The sequence below is a fragment of the Heterodontus francisci genome, chromosome 6 (genome assembly GCF_036365525.1).
Source record: "Heterodontus francisci isolate sHetFra1 chromosome 6, sHetFra1.hap1, whole genome shotgun sequence".
Classification (NCBI taxonomy): Eukaryota; Metazoa; Chordata; class Chondrichthyes; order Heterodontiformes; family Heterodontidae; genus Heterodontus; species Heterodontus francisci.
In genome coordinates, this window is record NC_090376.1 from 61,024,731 (window position 1) to 61,041,874 (window position 17,144).

Genomic DNA, 17,144 nt, shown 5'->3' on the forward strand with positions numbered 1-17,144 from the left:
ATAACTCCAAGTCAGGATGGTGCATAGCTTGGAGGGGAACTTGCAAGTCGTGGTCTTCCCATGCATCTGCTGCCCTTGGCCTTCTAGGTGGTAGAGGTCATGGGTTTGGAAGGTGCTGTTGAAGGAACCTTGGTGAGTTGCTGTACAGCATCTTACAGGTGATACACACTGCAGCCACTGTGTGTCGGTAGTGACGGTGATGAAGGGAATGAATGTCGAATGTAGTGGAAGGGGTGCCAATCAAGTGGGCTGCTTTGTCCTGGATGGTGTCGAGCTTCTTGAGTGTTGTGCGAGTTGCACTCATCCAGGCAAGTGGAGAGTATTCCATCAGACTCCTGACTTGTGGTGTAGATAGTGGACAGGTTTTGAGGAGTCAGGAGGTGAGTTACCTGCCACAGAATTCCCAGCCTCTGATCTGTGCTTGTAGCCACAGTAATTATGTGGCTGGTCCAGTTCAGTTTCTGGTCAGTGGTTACCCCAAGGATGGTGATGGTGGGAGATTCAGCGATGGTAATGTTTTTGAACATCAACAGGAGATGGTTAGGTTCTCTCTTGTTTGAGATGGCCATTGCCTGGCACTTGGTTGGCACAAACATGAAAAAAAAGTGGGTAGGCACAGTAGAAACAAACTAAACAAACTAAAATAAAATAAACAAATAAAAAGAAAAAATAACTAAAAATAAAAAGGGGAGCCTGTCAATTTCAGGCCCCCCTTTTTATTTTTAGTTCCTTTTTCTTTTTTGTTTGTTTATTTTATTTTCGTTTAGTTTGTTTCTACTGTGCCTACCCACTGTTTTTTTTCATGTTTGTGCTTGGGGCCAGGGCTGTTCATTTTTCTGTCCATTAACACCCTCTCTGTACTAACGCTTTGTTTTTCAGCACACCATTAACATACCGTTTGCCTTTGCTCCATGACCTTCTGGTCAGTTATTCTTTGTGACCTTGTCCTATCAACATCTTCTCTTTGGTTATCTCTTGCCCCACTCCCACTTTACTTGCTTAAAACCTATGACATTTCTAATATTTGCCAGTTCTGATGAAGGGTCACTGACCTCAAACATTAACTCTGCTTCTCTCTCCACAGATGCTGCCAGACCTGCTGAGTATTTCCAGCATTTCTTGTTTTTGTTCTCTCTAGTAAAACCATGTTGACTTGCTCTATTCATATTATGCTTTACTAAGTGCATTGTTAACACTTCCTTAATAATAAATTCCAGCACTTTCCTGATGACTGATGTTAGGCTAATTGGCCTGCTTTCTCTCTTCCTCCTTTCTTGAATAGTGGTGTTACATTTGCTAACTTCCAATTTACTGGGACCGTTCCAGAATCTAGGGAATTTTGGAAAATCATAGTTAAAGCATCCACTATGTATGCAGCTATCTCTTTTAGAACCCGAGGAGGTAGGCCATCAAGTCCTGGGGGTTTGTCAGATTTTAGTCCCTCGAGTTTCTCCAGTACTTTTTCTCTGCTGATATTAATTACCTTAATTTCTTCACTCTTATTAGCTCCTAGGCTAGCCTCTAATTCTGGTATGTAACTTGTGTCTTCTACTGTGAAGACAGACACAAAATATTTGTTCAATGTCTGTGCCATTTCATTATTCCTGATGATAATTTCTTCAGTCTTTGCTTCTAAGGGACCAACGTTTACTTTATCTACTCTCTTCCTTTGCATATACTTGTAAAAGCTCTTACAATCTTTTTATATTCCTGGCTACTTTACTTTCATATTCTCTTTTTTCCCTTTTATCAACCTTTTGGCAGCCCTTTACTGGTTTCTAAAACACTCCCAATCCTCAAACTTACTACTAATCTTTGCAACATTATATGTCTTTTCTTTTAATCTAATATATCCTTAACCTCCTGTGGCCCAGAAGTCAGACTATATATATAGTCTTTTTCCCAATCTACGCACAATGCCAGAATGAGGACTCTGCCAAAAGAAATCGGCAAAACATGTCCTTGGTAAAATACAAATCTTCTCCAAGGAATAAAGAACTCTCTCCTCCTCAAAATGCAGAACTTCACTTATTTGTACTGAACTCCACATGCAAAATAGCTGCACACTCTCCTAGCATGTCTATGTAAAAATTAGCAAATGGGATGCTTAACTTCTTAGAAGAATGAAGCAAAAGACGCCAATAATAAAGGATGGCTCAATAAAACAGTAGACAACTGTTTCTAGAAATACTCAGCAGCATCTGTGTAGAGAGAAACCATTAACGTTTCAGGTCTGTGATCTTTTATCACTGTTCCAACTGTTCAACCTTCACTGTTCAATCTCCCAGTTCTGATGTTTAAAACATTTAAAAAATAAACAATACAGTAGTAAATGTCACACACTGACATCAGTAATAGTCCAAAACACTACTATTTACATAAAAACGAGAAATGCTGGAAATACTCAGCAGGTCTGGCAGCATCTGTGGAGAGAGAGAAGCAGAGTTAATGTTTCAGGTCAGTGACCCTTCATCATGCTGCCAGACCTGCTGAGTATTCCCAGCATTTCTTGTTTTTATTTCCGATTTCCAGCATCTGCAGTATTTTGCTTTTACTTTACTACAATTTACATATAACCCTAATCCAAAAAAATTGTCCTGCAGCCCCCACCCTCATTTTGTGGTGTCTGCAATCTGGTGCCTATGAAATAAACAGTATTTGCAAGTACAGGCACTATTATGCCTGAAACAAAGTGAACAGAAAAAGCTAAAATTTGAGTCCTTGAAGGAAAATGCATGAACCCAAGCAGAAATCATTCACCTCACATTTAACGTTTTAGTGTTTTGATTTTCTTTCATTTTGCCATCCATCCAGTCTTTTCCTCTCCTCTCCTGAGCTTATGGTGGGGTGCATTTCTATAGTGGTCCACTGCTCTAGAGTGCTTTTCCTGAGTTGCCATTCTTCATTTGTGTCTGCAGGCTACTGTTATGACAGGGCATCCCAGCAAGTGCGATGTTACCCTCACTCAATGCCCACACACGCACACTTTCCAGCTGTTACTGGACCAGTCTCAAGACCAGGATTTTCCATTTGGGGTCAGGACCCTGATGTCGGTACCAATTCTGGGTCCCAACCCCGCTAGGAGGGGGAAGAAGCCACGAGTCGCAATTTTGCAGAAGGTTAGCCCTAATTGGCTGCAGGGCGGGTTTGACAGCCATTTAGCAACCGTAGGCACAGGAAGGAGGCGGAGGCTGAATGTCCAGGACCAATCATGACTGCAGCCATTATTGTGGCAGCTCTCTTGCAACGCTATGGCTGGGAGATGCAAGGAGCAGGAAAGGCAGAGGCCATGGCCAAGCAGCCCCAAGGTTTAGTGATGCCACCCTTCATGTGATGCTGAAGGCAGTGCGATAAAAGCAAGGTGTCTTCTGGCCAAAGTGGCAGGAGAAGGCCACCCAGCCAAACCAAGCAGGCCTGGCTGGAGGTGGCAGAGAAAGTGAGCAGTCAGTGTCATGAGGAGGACCAGCATGCAGTGCCATAAGAGGTTCAATGACTGACTTCGTTCTGACAAGGTGAGTGCAATGTGACACCCAGATGACAGGCCTCCAGGTCGGCAACCACCAGCAGACACACCAGCTGAGAAGCCTGAAGGTGCTCCTGACCATGGGATAAATGTGTGCCCAGGATAATTACTGACCCGGAGCAAGGCTCAAATCCATAGCACTATTGAGGAGCTGGCATTACTGATAAATGTAACATCTCATTTAAATGAGCTGCTGGAACTGGTGAGAGAAGCCAGCTGTACCTTACCTCATTCTCTCTTTTGTCCTTCCAGAAGAGGATGCACAATGCCAGGGAGAGGGCTCGCACAGGTGGAGGAGTGCTCCAGATCACCATCCTGACTGTAATGGAGGAGGCGGTTCTTGAGATCGCGAGGGTGTTGTCACTTGAGGAAGTGGGCAATGGAGAAATGGGAAGACCTATACGAGTTTTTTTTAAACTCATTCATGGGACGCAGGCATCGCTGGCTAGGCCAGCATTTATTGCCCATCCCCAAGAAGGGGAAAATATATTGACTTCTGTAAATGAAGGGGATGAAGTGCACTCCTTCCTGTGTGACAACATGCCAAAATTTAAACTGTATTGTGAAGTCTCAGCTCTGTCGAGCTTTCTGCTATCAGAGGCAAGTTCACATAATCTCCCTCTTATGTCTCCCACAGGGCCAGTTGTGGAAGGGGAGCATGCCAGTACCACAGCAACATCACCGGGGTCCTCAGATGAGATGGAAGCCACAGACCCAACACCATCACATCATTCAAAAACATGGTCCGCCAGCACAGATACAGTCATACCTGTGGGTTCTTCTGCGCAATTAGAAATGGTGGCACCGGGTGAATAGCACATCACGAGTTAGCAGGAGATGCCAGAGGCAGAGAACGCTGTGGAGCGTACCCCTCAGAGGATGGAGGACAGACACAGACACGCTTAGCTGAGCACAAATGCACAGCCTTATGAGTCACAAGCAAGGTAGCTCCACTTTGACCAGCAGCATGAGATGTATGCCCACATGTCAGAGTTCCCTGAAGCAGTGCGACATCATGGGCTGAGAATGGAGGAGTCCATTCTGCTCATGTGCACCACCATGGCTCAGGGTTTTGAACACATGAGTTCTTCCAATGAGGGAGTGGCTAACCTCATGGAGAGCCATATGCAGCAGCACTCAGAGGATGCAGGAACAGCACACCAGGATGCAAAGAACGCATGCAACGTATTAGTATTGTAGTATTGACAGGTTAATGGCGCTGATGGCGCAAAGATGCATGGAGTGGCTGCCAGTTGTGCTCCAGCTGGTGGCCCCTTCTACAGCGGGTTAAGGCAATCACCGATGAGGATGAGGGTGCAACCTGTCACGGGCTGCCATCATCATCGACCTTCTTAGCCTTCTGACTGAAGGACCATCTATGCAGTGGGGCCGTGTCACAGAGGCTGCACCCGCATTGGTGCCGGTGCAGCAGCCTCTGGAGGTGGCCCCACTGGTACCTCCACAATGAGGATGACTGCCACAGACATCTCAGTCACAGGCAGACACAGATGAAAAGGCTGCCTCCACTTCATTCAAAGCCACGAGGAGCACACCATATCAGTGGCCAAGAGTGAAGGCCACCACACCGTTCACTGCACTGAGTGATTCACTTGGGTGGCTTTCATTTGTGCTTGTGTAAATTGTTAATTTTTAATAACATTGGAGATGCGGGCTGCACAGTGTCGCAGTGGCTAGCACCACAGCCTCACAGCTCCAGCGACCCAGGTTCAGTTCTGGGTGCTGCCTGTGCGGAGTTTGCAAGTTCTCCCTGTGACCGCATAGGTTTCCTCCGGGTACTCCGGTTTCCTCCCACATGCCAAAGACTTGCGGGCTGATAGGTAAATTGGCCATTGTAAAAAAAAACATTGCCCCTAGTGCAGGTAGGTGGGAGAAGAATTGAGGGAATGTGGGGATGTGAGAGGGAAAATGGGATTAATGTAGGATTAGTATAAATGGGTAGTCGATGGTCAGCGTGGACCCGGTGGGCCGAAGGGCCTGTTTCGGTGCTGTATCTCTCTATGACTCTATGTTGCATCATGATCCCAGACCTGAGAGCTTCCATTCTTTAATGGCAAAACTGGAAAAGCGGGGTGAAGTGAAGGCATAGTCTTTGAATGGGGACATGGAGACCACTGGAGAGACGAGTACCATGCACTGTTGGTAAGAATGGAACTATTCAAAGTTTAATGGATGTGTTCCCACAAACAGAGCAATGTCAGTGCCAGAGCTTGCAGTCCTGCTGAATGAGTAGCCTGCAAGTGAAACGTGCCTGGATCAGATGTGCCCTGGCACTCATGCCATCCTCAGCAATGACTCTTGAGATTGTCCCGGACATCTGCACCGTATGAGCACCGTTTTGTTCTGCATCTTCCTCCTCCTTCTTCGATGAACTGTGTTGATCTGGCGCTTCATCCTCTTCAAAGTCCACACCTCTCTGGAGGGGCATGTTATGAAAAACACAACAGACCACCAAAATGCACAAAACCCTTGCAGGAATGTACTGTAGGGGCCACCCAACCAGGCGAAGCACTGGAACTGGATCTCCAGAAAATCGTCGGTCTGCTCGATGGTGGTCCTTATGAGCAGATGGCAACAGTTGTAGCACCTCTCTGCCTCAGTCTCGGAATCACGTAAAGGAGTGAGTAGCCATCTCTACAAGGGACATTCCTTGTCCCATATAAGCCATCCACAGAGTTTCAGATGGTGACATGAAGAGCAACAGCACCCTGGACTTCCAGAGGATAAAGGAGTGATGGCAGCTGCATAAAGCACTTGTTGCTGTTGCATATCGGCTGAACCTTTAGAGAGTGGAAACCCTTCTTGTTGACGAATCTCACTGGCCACATGGGTGCAACTGATGATGCCCTGCACCTGGGGGAATCCAGCAATGGAGTCGAATCTCACTACCCTTTGTGCCTTGAGGCCCCGTTTGTTTGAAATTGCATATACTGCCCTGCTTTTGCAAATACGGTATCAGTGACCTGAGAAATGCAACGGTGTGCTGCAACTTGCGAGAAGTCACCAAGGTTTGCTGCTAATCCTTGGACTGAACCAGAGACGAAGAAATTCAAGGCCACAGTGACTTTAACAACTACTGGCAGGGCATGTCATGGGAGTACTGCTAGGTCTGATGTTTTCCTCAATGAGGGCACACATCTCCGATCATAGTCGTCGTCAGTCCCTCAAAACGAGGATGATTTCTGCCAGGGTTCATGATTTGTGTATCCTAAAGTGACTCAGCAGGCCAATCCTGGAACCACATGACTTTGCACAGAAAGAACAAGTGTTGCCCTGAGGGAGGGGGTGTTCTCAAGCCAGGGTCTGCTCTCTTTCCTTCCACATTCAACGCTTCTCCACAACAGAGTTTATGCAGTCAGTTTCCGACTGTGTTGTGGCTTGTTGGATGAGGCGTCACTACATGGCACGGTTAATGACAAGTTCCTCCCACGCACTGATATCAAATTGTCCCCTTTTCAATGAGGCCTTCAGAGCATCCCTAAAAAGTTTTCTCCGTCTTCCTTGAGATCGGGTGCCATCCTTACGTTCTAAAAAGAGGATCTGCTTCAGAAGCCGATTATCTGGCATGCGGATGCAATGTCCAGACTAGCGGAGCTGATTTCGTATGATCATGGTTGCAATGCTGGAGGAATTGACTTTGGTGAGGATGCTGGAGCTTGTTCATCTGTCTTCCCACGTGACTTTGTATCCTGTGGAGTCACCGCTGGCGGAAATTCTCCAGCAACAGGAGGTGCCTTTGGTAGGTGACCCAAGTATCATTGCCATTAGGATGAGTGGTGACAACAGCATTGTAGACTAAAACCTTTGCCCTCTTATGGAGATCTGTTGTCAAAGACATGGTTACACAATTTTTGGAAGGCTGCACTGGCACAGGCGCTTCTGTGCTGGATCTCCACATTGATGGTGACTTTTGAGAAAGGCAGCTACTGAGATATGGAACGTGTTCAACAACTTCTAAAGTCTCCCCATCAATAACAATAGCTGGAGGCGTAGGTGCTTATCCGAGGGAAGACTGGTGGAAGATTTTGGTCTTTCTGATGTTGAGTAAGAGACCGACCCTTTTGTATGCCAAATTGAAGAGGACGAGGATGGTCTGAATCTCACTTGCAGTGTGATGCATAAATGCACAGTCGTCAGCATATTGTAAGTCATGAATGTGCTATACAGTCACTTTAGTCTTGGCTCTCAGCCTGATAAGGATGAAAAGCTCCCGTCGAGTTGAACCTCAATCATGACCCCTTGTGGAAGTTGGTCAAGAATGAGTTCCATGACCAGGCTGCAGAAAATAGTGAAAAGAGTTGGCGCAATCACACAACTGAGCGATAAAGATCATATCTGTAGTTCTTCTGGAGGCCGGAAACCACATTGGGTCTCTGGAAGTATGTCTTTACTGACGGGTAGGAGGTGGTTCAGGAGGATTCATGTGAGAATCTTCCCCACTATGGACAGAAGGGATATGTCTCTATAGTTCCCACAAATTGATTTATCATCCTTCTTAAAAATGATGGCATTGTGGAAGTCGGGAAGTAGTACTTCTTCCCAGAATTTTGCAAAAAGGTCTGAAAGCTTGAGCAAGAGTTCATGACCACCAGCTCTCTCAACCTGTCCTGCCACGTTCAATGATTTATGGGGATATTGCAGGAAAATGGCATTGACGTAGAAGATCAGCCATGATTTCGTTGAATGGCGGAGCAGGCTCTAAAGGGGCCGAATGGCCTATTTCTGCTCCTATTTCCTTTGTTTCTATGTCTGCACATATACACCAAAGTCACTCTGCATTCTTCCTACTCAGCAGAGCCCTTGAGCCCAAGTGGAGTATACTGCGAGATCTGAGGTCTTCCTCAATGAGGGCACAAATCTCAGATACCATCTGCCTAGATAGGCGCAGTCTCCTGCAGCACTGATTCTCTGACATGTCCAGGAAGCTTATTTGGTGGTTCACTCAATGTTGTGGGTATTGCCTTCTTGCCCCTCATCCCTCTCCTCTGCCCTCCTCATGCCCAGGGCTCTGTTTCTGCTCCTGAGGACGTTGATCCTCATTGCTCCTCGTCCCTATCGCCGAGTACCCTAATCCCACGCACAATTGTTGTCTTGCTTGTGATCAGCTGCACTCACAATGCTTATTGTAACCACCTCTTACAGCCCCACAATCCGTGGAAGGTCCCAATTCCCTCAACAGACCGAACGCACACAGACCACTTGCTCAGCTAATGCTGCTAAGCCAATGGCAACTGTGCGCCAATGGATGTGCCCCTCTCAGCCATGCACTCTTTTTTGTACCCATCTCATTGAATGGCGCAGCATTGACTGGCTCCCCACTGCGTTGCCATCTCCTTCTACTTGGCCTGTTCCAGATCCGGCATGGATTCTGTGTCTTCCCACAAAAATTGCAGACTAGCCCTTAATAAGCTGACAAGTTCATTAACAGGCTTAATTGGTCATTGCTCAGAATTGGGCAGGTTGCTGGGACCTACCATCACCCCTGTCACAAAAATTGCTGACCATCAGAACAGCGTCGGGAAGCCAGCACGATTGCCTCAGTTCCCACCCCCATTTGACCATCAAAATCTTGGCCCAAGAGTGAAACTCTGGCTGGCTTTGTTTCCACTGTAGTACAGTAAATATATAGTAATATACAGTAAATAATATACAGTAAATAATATATATATTATAGTAAATATAGCCTCAATTTGTTTCAATCGATTCACAGATGGGAAGAGTTCACCCTTCGGCACTCCGGTTACCTTCAAACAATCATGTAGTCAAGATACATGATTTCTCAAAGCAAAATCTTACCCTTTTCCACATCCTTCAGGTCCTACTAGTATAAATGGCTGTTTGTTGTTAGAATTTAACCAGGGTTTAAAATAATCTAGTCCTCTTTGCATGTCAGGAGTTCGGATGACAGGAAGTTTCTGAGGATTGCTGAAATCATCAGCACTCAGATTCTCTGGCTTCTCCATCTGATATGCCATGAGTCGTCCACTCTGTTGGTCATAATATGTGTCTAGAGTCTGCCGTGGATCTGGTGGGGATTCTCTTGCCCAGTTTAAAACCTAAGTTAAAATTAAAATGACATTTTTGAATGCATTAGAACACCTGTATAACAAATTAACATCTTTTGTTTAAAGGTATGAATATCATAGCATTGATGGATTATACCAACAGTGAATCACTTGATTGTTCGTGTGAAAAAAGCATTAGACCTGCAATTTATCAGATTAGTAGCTGATCCAAAGATATCTTCAGTGAGTTTTCAGAACTTTAAATATACCTCTTTTTCCTGCCACTTCACAATTTCTATGTCAAAAAAGCAACAACATAGTTGAGGATTTGAAATAGAAAAAATCTTTGTGAACACTTGAATCCAATACTTAATTGGATCTCAAAGCGACCATGGAAACTGAATTCTAACTGCCCGAAATTATAATTAATTGTTAATTAAAAGACGCTTAATTAAAATAATCCAATCATTTGAATTTTTAAGCACTAAATTCCCCACTTGTTTTATACATTTCTTAATTCAAATTTTTGGATAATTCAATGTTTTTAAACACGCAAAATGCCTTTGAATCACCAGGCGTTCCAAAAATCTTGCTGTGCACTTATGCTGTATTTGATTTTGTAGCACAATAATCTTGATTGGCAAGGTGTACTGCAACAATTTAATTATTGTGTTGCATTTCAGCATGTGAAAGTTAGAGCACTGAAGACACAATGTAGCACAAGGAAGCCACTATGTCATCATACAAGTTATCACACAATCACAAAACTGTAATTGCACAGTTTTTAAAAATCTATTTTTATAATGTAGAAACAATGCAGGAAAATTTTGATAAGGCCCATTTTTGGGCACAAGAATCACAAAGTGTGATCACCCCACCCCTATCAGCCCACCAACCCCCTCCCCAGCTGGCCAAGTTGAGGCAGGCAGCACTCAAACTTTGTGCTGCCTGCTCATCAACATGATTGTAGCGTCCAGCCCAGTGTCAAACGCACTGCTGACTGGTTGCACGCTCAACAGTGGTGCCAGCAGAATGCGTGGCTGGCACAAATGCAGAGTTAGCCTGAACCTCAAAGACAGCCTTAAAGGGGAGGTACACTCAGGGTACATCTCAGGAAGATTTGGATGGAAGGTACAGAGCAGCAAACGGAGCAACAGGCCAGACAGAAGGCTCACAGGTTTTCGGATGTGCTGTTGGAGGACTTAGCGGAGGTGGAAAGGAGGAAAGATGCCACTTTTACACAGGGGGTGGGGGTAGGGATGGGGATGGCAGCAGGAGGTCAGTTCTTGCAGTCTGGCACCAAGGATCTGGCTGCAGTGCCGGAAAAAGTTCAATCATCTCACATGGGTGATCGAGGTCAGTGAATGCATCTTCAAATGACATCACCTATCCAGCACTCCAAAAACCTCTCACACTGCCCAATGCACCACACCCCCATCTCTCACCCATTAGCAATTAGGGCTCATGCCTAACAATCAGAAACTCCACCTCACTCTCCCACATTGATCAATGCTGCCAGCCTCACACCCACTTCTGTGCTTCGACATACCTCAAGCTATGCAGCTATGGAAAGTGCATCAGCCAAACACATTGCAACACACTCACTGGCATCCTTCCCCTTCCCTTGCAGGACAAGGTCATAAATAGTAGCAAGGAGCAGCAGAGATCCAGCATCAACCAAGCCCTCTGGAGGAGACAGTGCTCCACATCATGGGGCTGGCTGTAACTGAAACCATTGAATCCAGTGTCACCGAGAACCGTCAGGATGACGGAGTATTCCTGCCTTATGCACCTTCCCAAATCCCACTTCACCCTGGTCTTGCAATCTGGCACGAAGTGCAAGCTGCAGATGGTATTGCTCTACCCCAGATAGCTGGGCAGTGAAGGACAGAATTGAAGCCTAACCTTTTCACACTGACAAGCTTTTATTTACAGAGACACACATTACAAACGTGAACCTCCTAATCCATTAATTGCAGTTTCTGTCTGCTCCTATATATAGGAGCCTAAGTGAATTATCCCCAGTTAATATGCATCACCTGAATACAATTAAGTAATCAATTACCATACAACAGGTGTGACTATTGATCTCTTGCTTTTCACCAAACCCTCCTACCCACAACCCAACCCCTCTCCTTCAGCTTTCACATACCTACGATTTGCACCTGGCTGGCCAGTACAGCCTCATCATGAAGGGCAGGAGCTACACGAGACTTCTGATGAAGAAGAACCATCATTTGATCTGACACTCGCAGCCACCAGCTCTGCATGTACCTTAGAGGGTAGTATAGAGTCAGGGATCAAGTGAGTTGCAGTCAGGCTCGTGGGAAAATGATCATTCATGTGCCAGCTCACTGGAAGGCATGGTTGCAAAGGAGTTCTGCTGCAAAAGTTATGAAGACTTTGATGACACAGCATACAGGAGAACGCAGATGGGAATGCACACTGAGATGCGCAGTGCATTGACAGGCCTGCTACAGAGCCTCTTCTCACTGTCAAGGAGCATAGAGAAGTCCAGTTCCAACTTGGTACAGGGCTTCAAACAGAGCTTGGAGCCCATCCTTTTCAGTGTGGAAATGACATGACAGCACTTGCAGTCCCAGACGTGATGCAGCACAGGCAGAAGCTACCCAAGGACTCAATGCTGCAGTGGAAGATCAGATTGAGATCATGAGATTCATGCTTGTTGCCATGCAAGTCCAGTTTGGTGCCAGGCAGGATCAGACTGCTGCTATCATGGATGTGGATACTTGCGCTCAAAGAGACATGCAGGCTCTCACAACAGTCCAGCAATCTATCCTCCAACAGATTGCAAGTATTACGGAGGCTGAAAGGCAACAGCAAGGACCCTGGGGGGATGGTGCATGAAACTGTTGTCCCGTCTCAGTATGACAGCTTTCATGCTCCAACTACTGCCACTCCACCAGGGCCCTTACTTTTGCCTTTCAACCAGCCCACCCAGACTGCTAACGTGGCGGAGCAGTCCGATGCCAGCCCACAAGGTTCAGAGCTGCTCAATGGCGTGCTGCAAGGCCATCTGCAGTATCCCCCAGTGAATGTCGGCAAACCTCTACCAGCCATGTTGCAGCCACTGGGGTAGCACTGCATAGAACTATTAGGACAGACATAGGCACCCTCAAGACAGGCAGTAAGGGAATGTACAAAGGTGAATAGCATTATTGGAAGTTTGCTGGATAAAGCAATTTTTTTTGTTGGTGGCTTTTATCTCAGGGTTTTAGCCAAGAGGGCGCTGTGACAGTATGTGGCAGATGGATTGAAAGGTGGAGAATTGTGGAGCAACTGTGATATGGGGATGATATTTCAGGGGAAGTGGAATCTGAGAATCCACTCAAAGAAAGCCCTCTGGAGCAAAGTGGTCCCAGATGCCTCCTCCCATCCTCCTCCTCCTGAGGTGCCCTCTGAAGGCTGGTGGCAAAGACTGCACCCTCATGATAGCAAGGTTGCAGAGGATGCAGCAGACCACCATAAATGTAAAGACTTGAAGACAGTGAGTACTGGAGTGCTCTCCTCCCCCTTCCACTGCCTCCCAGCCCACTCTCTCTAAACTGTCAAACTGATTGTCTGACATCCAGTACTGGGTGAGCAGAAATTTGTTCCAGTCAAATACTGGAAATACTGAAGCCATACTCCACATGTACCTCCTCTAATTACCTCTTCCCGCCCTGCCCCATATCCCTTATTCCCTTCATTCTCATGTATACCTCAAGCCTCCCTTTATAAAGTCTCCATGCTATCTGCTTCAATTACTCCATATGACAGCAAGTTCTGCATTCTCACCACATTCTGTGTAAAGAAATTCCTCCCAAATTCTTTATTGATCTGGTAGTGGCTATTTTACATTTATGTTCCCTTCTGAGCCCACCTACAAGTGCAAAGTTTCACTACATCCACTTTCTTCCTGATCTATTTCCATTGCCACCTTTAATTACCCATATACATACAGTCCAAGATCGTCTGTCCCTTTATTCCATCTAAATTCTTATCATTTAAGGTGTATTTACTCTCACTATTCTTAATTCCAGGATGTATTTCACATTTTCCTACATTAAACTCTGTCTGCCACTTAGCTGCTCTTCCTGCTAGCCCAGTCTTTCAAAATCTAAAGTCACCCTTTGCCATATTCCCCAAATTGGTATCAAATTTTGATGATGTTCTGTCCATCCATATAATTAATTTGTAAAATAAATAAGAACAGCATGAACATAGATGTGTGAAACACTACTCACCATAAATTTCCAGTCTTCCTCTTACCCCAATCCTGGTAAACTTGTTCCAACTATTTCTCTAAACATGTGGCTATATTCATTTAATCATTACGTTTGCTGGTTAATGCTAATTTGTGAATGTGAGAGAAACCAGTTGATTACAAAACAGGCTGTTAAGTATAAATAAAGAAGATAGTGGGGACACTAAGCTGAGTAATATACTCTACTCATGGTATACTCAAGATTCACTTCACAAATCAATAAAATCTGGAAGCATATTACATCTTGCTGAAGGATATTTTTCTGAAGTCATAATTTAATTTTCTAAACTTCTGTGCAATATACATTTGAAAGATAGTGAAGTTACATACCTCTTTAGAAAATTCTTGTCGTGATTTGATGTTAAGATTACCACCAAGCCCTCTAATTAGACTAATTATGAACTGCCCACGATCCATACAACCATGAAGATGAGACAAACCATTCAAAACAGTTCCAACAAGACTAGTTTCCACCACAAAGTCATTCTGAAAAGAGAATAATTCATTTTTCAAAATAAATAAAAACTTAAATCCTAATATTTACTCTCTATTTATTAGCCTAGAGTTGAAGTCAAAGTCGAAGAGACTTAGCAGTTGGCAGGAAAAGAGACAGAAGTGCCAGGAGAGAGCCAACTGTGTAACAGCCCCGACAAACAATTTTATCTGCAGCGCCTCTGGAAGAGTCTGTCACTCTGGAATTAGCCTTTACAGCCACTCCAGGTGCTGCTCCACAAACCACGGACCACCTCTAGGCGTTTACCCATTGTCTCGCGAGACAAGGAGGCCAAAGAAGAAGAGCTGAATTCTCTGATTCAGGACAATTTTACATTTGATCAGCTTTACTGATGACAAATAGATATTTAAATATTTTACAAAATAAAGTCTACAGAATTTACCAAACGTTTCCTTGTTTACATTGACCTTGGCGTTATTTTACAAACATACTAGATACTTGAAGAATTTCACATCAATACTTGGCATGAGGAAAACTATGCATATCCTGGCTGGTGTTTGACCAGGTTTTTTTTTAAAGATTTGTACAGCAGTTAGTGGTTCATAGAATTAAGACACATTGTTAAAAATTAGAAAAAAGTGAGAAAGCAGAAAGCAGTCGCAAATGAGCACAGCTGCTGCTAGAGAACAGGGATGTTATTTCAAGGTTAGTTCTGAGCCCAAAGCTTTCTCATCTTCGTAACTAATATAGGGCATAATAATACAGTTTTCAAAATGCATAACAACTAAACTCTGGGAAACACCATACTCAAAGTAGTTATTGTTCAAAACAATTTTGAAAGAGTTTGCATTTTTATAGGTAATTAGCCTTTAATATTGATAAATGCAAGTTAATGTAATGTGTATTGAGGTACTTAAATATTGAATGATGTATTCTGCTTTTGAACTCTAGGAACAATCAACAGCAGCATAATGATCTTTTCAAGTTCTTTATATTCCTATAAGAATTAACAATACTAAGTCAGACTAGACTGTAAGCATATTTGCATTACTAGTGTCATCAACTTTTGAAATGTGAATCTCCCACAATCAACAGAATATAAAAGTGACAATTTCTCAAGACTCAACAGTAGTGTAATCCTACAATTTCCATGGGTCTTCTCTTCTGCTAAAAGGACAAAGTTGGTTCTATTCATCAGTGTCTTCAGGCTACAACATCAAGCTACATCAGGACACAAGCATGCATGATTCAATGAGCTGCTCAGTGCCTGTCCTGCAAATGTACCTCATTTTTTTCTGTTCTAAGTATAAGATAGAAAAATATGATTTGAAAATGTCAGACAACTTAAAGAGTTTAATGAAATTAATTGAGTTTTTTTACATATGAACTAAATTGTCAACTAATGCATTGAGCACTAAAAAGTACAGATTTTTTAAATGGATTATACTTTTGGTTCATAAATGTGTGCATTTGCAACTATCATTGCACACAAAGTCAAAGTTCAAAAGTCACTCACATTTGAGTCAATCACTCATGTGTGATTCAACTGCAACTACTGTAGCTGTGTGCAGGAAAAGGGCTGTTGATACCTATAAGAATCAACTGTGTATGAGGAATCAACAAACCCTGTCGAGCATAAATCTCTAATAAGTGGAATAGCCATTTAAAAGAATGTAAATTTTCCATAAAAATGCCAAATGAGTCCCAGGTAATGATAGGCAGAAAAGCTGACACTATCTGGTGTTTGAACTCTCATCCATACCTTTATCACTTCCAGACAACTATTCCAATTGATCTCCTGACTGACCTCACATCCTCCACCCTCCATAAGCTGCAGCTTATCTAACATTGTACAGTCAATAGCCCTTGTTAATCCATTCAACAGATCACTGACAAGGCTAACCCTAAAATATTTAGACACCAATACTTCCTCACACAATGGGGAAGCTTACAGTAACTGCTCAACAATTCACTTAAATGCACTCAACTGTAGGAATCCAGGTGGTGTAAAAGAAAATTAGTTATACTTCACAAAATAATGATTAAAAAATACTTTTTCTGCAGTTTATCGGTCTTGTACAAGAGGATTTATAATGGCCACTCACCTGCTTCAAAACCCAGTTCAAACACTTCTCAAAGTAGTCTCCTATCCAGCTTTCAAGATTGCTGCGACATTCATCTGCCTGGTTTCGTAGCCAAGATTTCACCAAAGAATTTACGTCTGTATCTTCATCACTAAGAATGCAAAGAATCAGAAACAAGTACAGGTTCTGTGACTTTTTAAAACAAATCAATTAATGTTATTGTTCCTTTATTTTTCCACAGTGCAAACATTTATAATTTAAATTTTGGTGAAATCTGGAAAATAATGCTAATTATTTTTACATACTTCGATATGGCATGGCCAAGTATGTGTTTTTTTAGTAAAACTGAACAGAAATAGGAGGGAGGCTTTTAAACATACAAGTGTGAAGTACTGGAAATTGTGCACTGACAGTTTTCTCCCCATTGATTTTTGGAGAGGAAGAACAAGATGGAGTCAAGAGGTCAGATGACCTCATCCTGCACTGCCAATACACATAGAAACTACAAGAACCCTGAATCAATCTTCATGTCTGGACCAGCCTTGGAGAAGTCATGAAAGGAATAGCCCATTCTATGTTAATGGCTGCTTCTCTTCAACAAATTGGGTTAACAATAGCACTGCAGACATGATGGGGGGATTTTATATGGGTGACGGGGGTCTCGGCTACCGTCTGAAGCGCCAGCGAGAGCCCTGTGTTGCCTCCTCTGAAGAAGGCCTGCTGAATTACGTGCCAATTAGGCACTTAACTGGACAGCGACAAGACTTCTCCAGGATTAAGGACCCCAGTGATG

At 43.9% G+C, this 17,144-nt stretch overlaps 1 protein-coding gene across 2 annotated transcripts in view; it reads right to left on the reverse strand.

Moving 5' to 3' along the window:
- Nucleotides 1–17,144, reverse strand: part of dync2h1 (dynein cytoplasmic 2 heavy chain 1) — an 836,995-nt gene that overhangs the window by 629,682 nt on the left and 190,169 nt on the right. For both annotated transcript variants that reach the window (XM_068033753.1, XM_068033752.1), the window contains exons 41-43: nucleotides 16,373–16,502; nucleotides 14,144–14,299; nucleotides 9,338–9,597 (exon numbers count right to left, since the gene is read on the reverse strand). In XM_068033753.1, the coding sequence (XP_067889854.1) occupies nucleotides 9,338–9,597; nucleotides 14,144–14,299; nucleotides 16,373–16,502 (546 nt within the window). The remainder of the gene's footprint in view (nucleotides 1–9,337; nucleotides 9,598–14,143; nucleotides 14,300–16,372; nucleotides 16,503–17,144) is intronic.